The 2,974-nt window shown below is 29.8% G+C and overlaps 1 protein-coding gene across 1 annotated transcript in view; it reads left to right on the top strand.

Annotated features, from left to right (window-relative positions):
• Positions 1-1,141, top strand: part of LOC106763786 (jasmonate O-methyltransferase-like) — a 5,863-nt gene extending 4,722 nt beyond the window's left edge. Inside the window, exons 2-3 of the mRNA XM_014647943.2 lie at positions 362-676; positions 762-1,141. Coding sequence (XP_014503429.1) covers positions 362-676; positions 762-1,103 — 657 coding nt within the window. The 3' untranslated portion in view covers positions 1,104-1,141. The remainder of the gene's footprint in view (positions 1-361; positions 677-761) is intronic.
• The last annotated feature ends 1,833 nt before the right edge of the window (positions 1,142-2,974 follow it).

Below are 2,974 nucleotides of genomic sequence, written 5' to 3'. Positions count from 1 at the left end.
TATATATATATATATATATATTTTAATGTAACCATTATAAAAAGTAATAATCTACCATATGTTTTTAAATTAAAGAATAAAGATAATTCATTGATTGATTCATAAAAGTTCTCTGAAAGAAATATCAGTTGTCTTTGTTCAAATTGTGTAGACCAAATTTCTCTGTTGTAAAAGTAATTATCTGATAAAACTAAGGACAAAGAGAGATGGAATTTGAACTTTGATTGTATCCACGTTTTTGGAACATTGTGAAGAGGCATATACTGAAGAATAAAGGAACAACGCCAAAAAAAAAAAGAAAAAAGGAAGGAATGTGAGAGTGAAGAACTTTTTTGATGTGATTATAGAAAGACGAAAGTAGGACATATGTTTTGACAGATTGTTGTTGTTGTTGGGGTGCAAGGCTCCTGTTGGATTAGAAGACGGAAGTGGAAGAGCATTGAACAAGGGAAAGATCTACATATCAAAGAGCAGTCCTGAGTGCGTGCTGGATGCTTATTCTCAGCAATTCAACAACGATTTTTCATCGTTTATTGCTTGTCGTTCGCATGAAATGGTAACTGGGGGACGTATGGTCTTGTCTTTCATGGGAAGAACAACCATCGATCCAACTTCCGACCACAGTTGCTATCAGTGGGAACTCTTAGCACGCTCCCTTATGAGCATGGTTTCTCAGGTATGCTAAATCCACAAATTTTACATAAATATATTATTCTTAATGTGATATATATGAGAAAAGTGTTGTGGGGGTGTGTATGTAGGGTCTGTTGGAAGAGGAAAAGGTGGATTGTTTTGATGCCCCGTACTACGCGCCATGCATGGAAGAAGTGAAAAAGGTGATTGAAAAGGAAGGGTCATTCATGGTGGAAGAGCACGATGCTTGTGAAATAGAGTGGGATGGAGGAATGGAATTGCAGAGTGATTCCAGAGGAGAAAGAGTTTCAAGAACCCTAAGGGCTGTGCTTGAGCCCATGTTGGAATCTCATTTCGGACCTCACATTATGGATGAGCTTTTTCGAAGGTTTGGACAACATGTGGAGGAACATTTGTCCAACAATGACACCAAGTACATCAATCTGGTCGTTTCCCTTGTCAAGCTATAACAAGGTTCAAAAACTTGGAACACATCAAATATTGTGAGTCGTGGATATCATTTCAATAAAAAAAAAAAAAAAAACAAGTCCAGATTTTTTATTATTTTTTTTTTGTTTTTTTATCTTTTTCAGTATTATTAATATTTTTTAAATTAATATATTTTAAAGAGTATTGATACTATAACATATTTTAAAAACTGTGATATATATGTCACCTTGTAATGAATAATTTAGACACAATTATATTTATTTGATAAATATTATAAGGGTAAAGTAATAATAATGAAATAAATATTTATATTTTTATAAATATTAAAAATTAAAAAAATAACATCAAATGAATATAAAAAATATGCCTGTGTCAGAAAACATTGAGAAAGAAAAGATTCTAGTCTTTTGGAACCATGCTTGTGAGTGAGAAGAAAAATGTATTAAACACGACACGACGAAGAAGAAGACAATATATTGAATAATATGTTTATGTTTCACTCTTGTACGATTGGTTTATGGCCTTGTATTTTTCTAGATTCGTTTACGATCACTTTAACTTCATCCTATATTATCTTACAGCCAATTTTATTTATTTATCTTCGGTAATTTAATTTACATTTTAATTAAATAACTTAATTTAGTGTTTTATTATTGTTTAGGGTTTAAAAGAAAAAAAAAGTAGGTTGTAAATATATATACACCTAGGCATTATATATATTAAGATAATAACTGTAATAATAATCGATACAAATAAAATTATATAACAAAATAATAAATTCTATAATTATAGTGGTTGGAAGAAAAGATAGAGAAGTGAAATTATTATGTTTTGTTATCTTATAGTATGACTTGTGGTTTGTGTCCATGCCAACGTTTCCTCAAGAATTTGAAAAGCTTGTAGGGTGTATATATTTTCATCCATTACGGTATTGTTTATTATTAAATACTATTCATCAGATTTTAGATTTACACAAAAAGTAGTGGAGGTTATTGAATTTCATGAGACAAGAAAACTTGCTCCCGACACTATTATATGTATAATAATTTAAAAAAAAATTAGAATAAAATATATTTTTGTGAATTAAAAATTAAAATTAGTAAATTTTAGTTCAATTTAATTTTTTAATTTTAGAATACGTGAATTTGGTTAAAAATAATTAAGTTTACGTGTTTTTAAAATTATCGATTAAATTACACGAAATTTTGAAAAAAAAAAAGTAAAAGAAAAAACATGACATTATCATTTCCTTTGATATTAGGTTTAAATCTTTTTTTGTTTCTTATATTTGTGTGTCAATCTCAATTTGGTCATCATATTTTTTTTGTCTCAATTGGGTCCTATTACTTGTAAAGATGAGACAATTAAACCATTTCCATTAAGTAATGAGTACTTAAACTGTGCTGAATTGTATTTTTTATTAAATGAGATGGCATCGTGTATTAAAATTAAATGGTGATATGGTGATACAGTTGGCATCATGCGCATCATCTCCATGGTATCATCATCGGGATTAGGCGGAGGAGGAAGCCTACGAGACATTTTCTGAGATAGAGTAAAGAATAAAACTGGTTAGTCTTATTCAAAGATTGAGATTAATTGTCCATGTACGAACCAAAGCACACAAACACAACAAAGGGATGTACATATTCCTACAGGCTCTCTAAGGATAAAAACTGCTCTGATACCACAAATGTAACATCCCAAAAATATGTGTATAATTTCATATCAAGTGGAATGCAACATGCGTAATAAAGTAAAGCAGTTAAGAGTGATAGCAGATGAAGTGTATATGATATACAGTCATCCAAAATAAAATAAGATAGTAAAGCTCTACATATGGCATAGAGTCTTTCAAAAGAAGAAAAGAGTAAAGGAAACTAAGTTATAT

This window comes from Vigna radiata, chromosome 6 (assembly GCF_000741045.1).
Source record: "Vigna radiata var. radiata cultivar VC1973A chromosome 6, Vradiata_ver6, whole genome shotgun sequence".
NCBI classification, from domain to species: Eukaryota; Viridiplantae; Streptophyta; class Magnoliopsida; order Fabales; family Fabaceae; genus Vigna; species Vigna radiata.
This window is presented reverse-complemented; position numbering and strand designations above follow the sequence as displayed.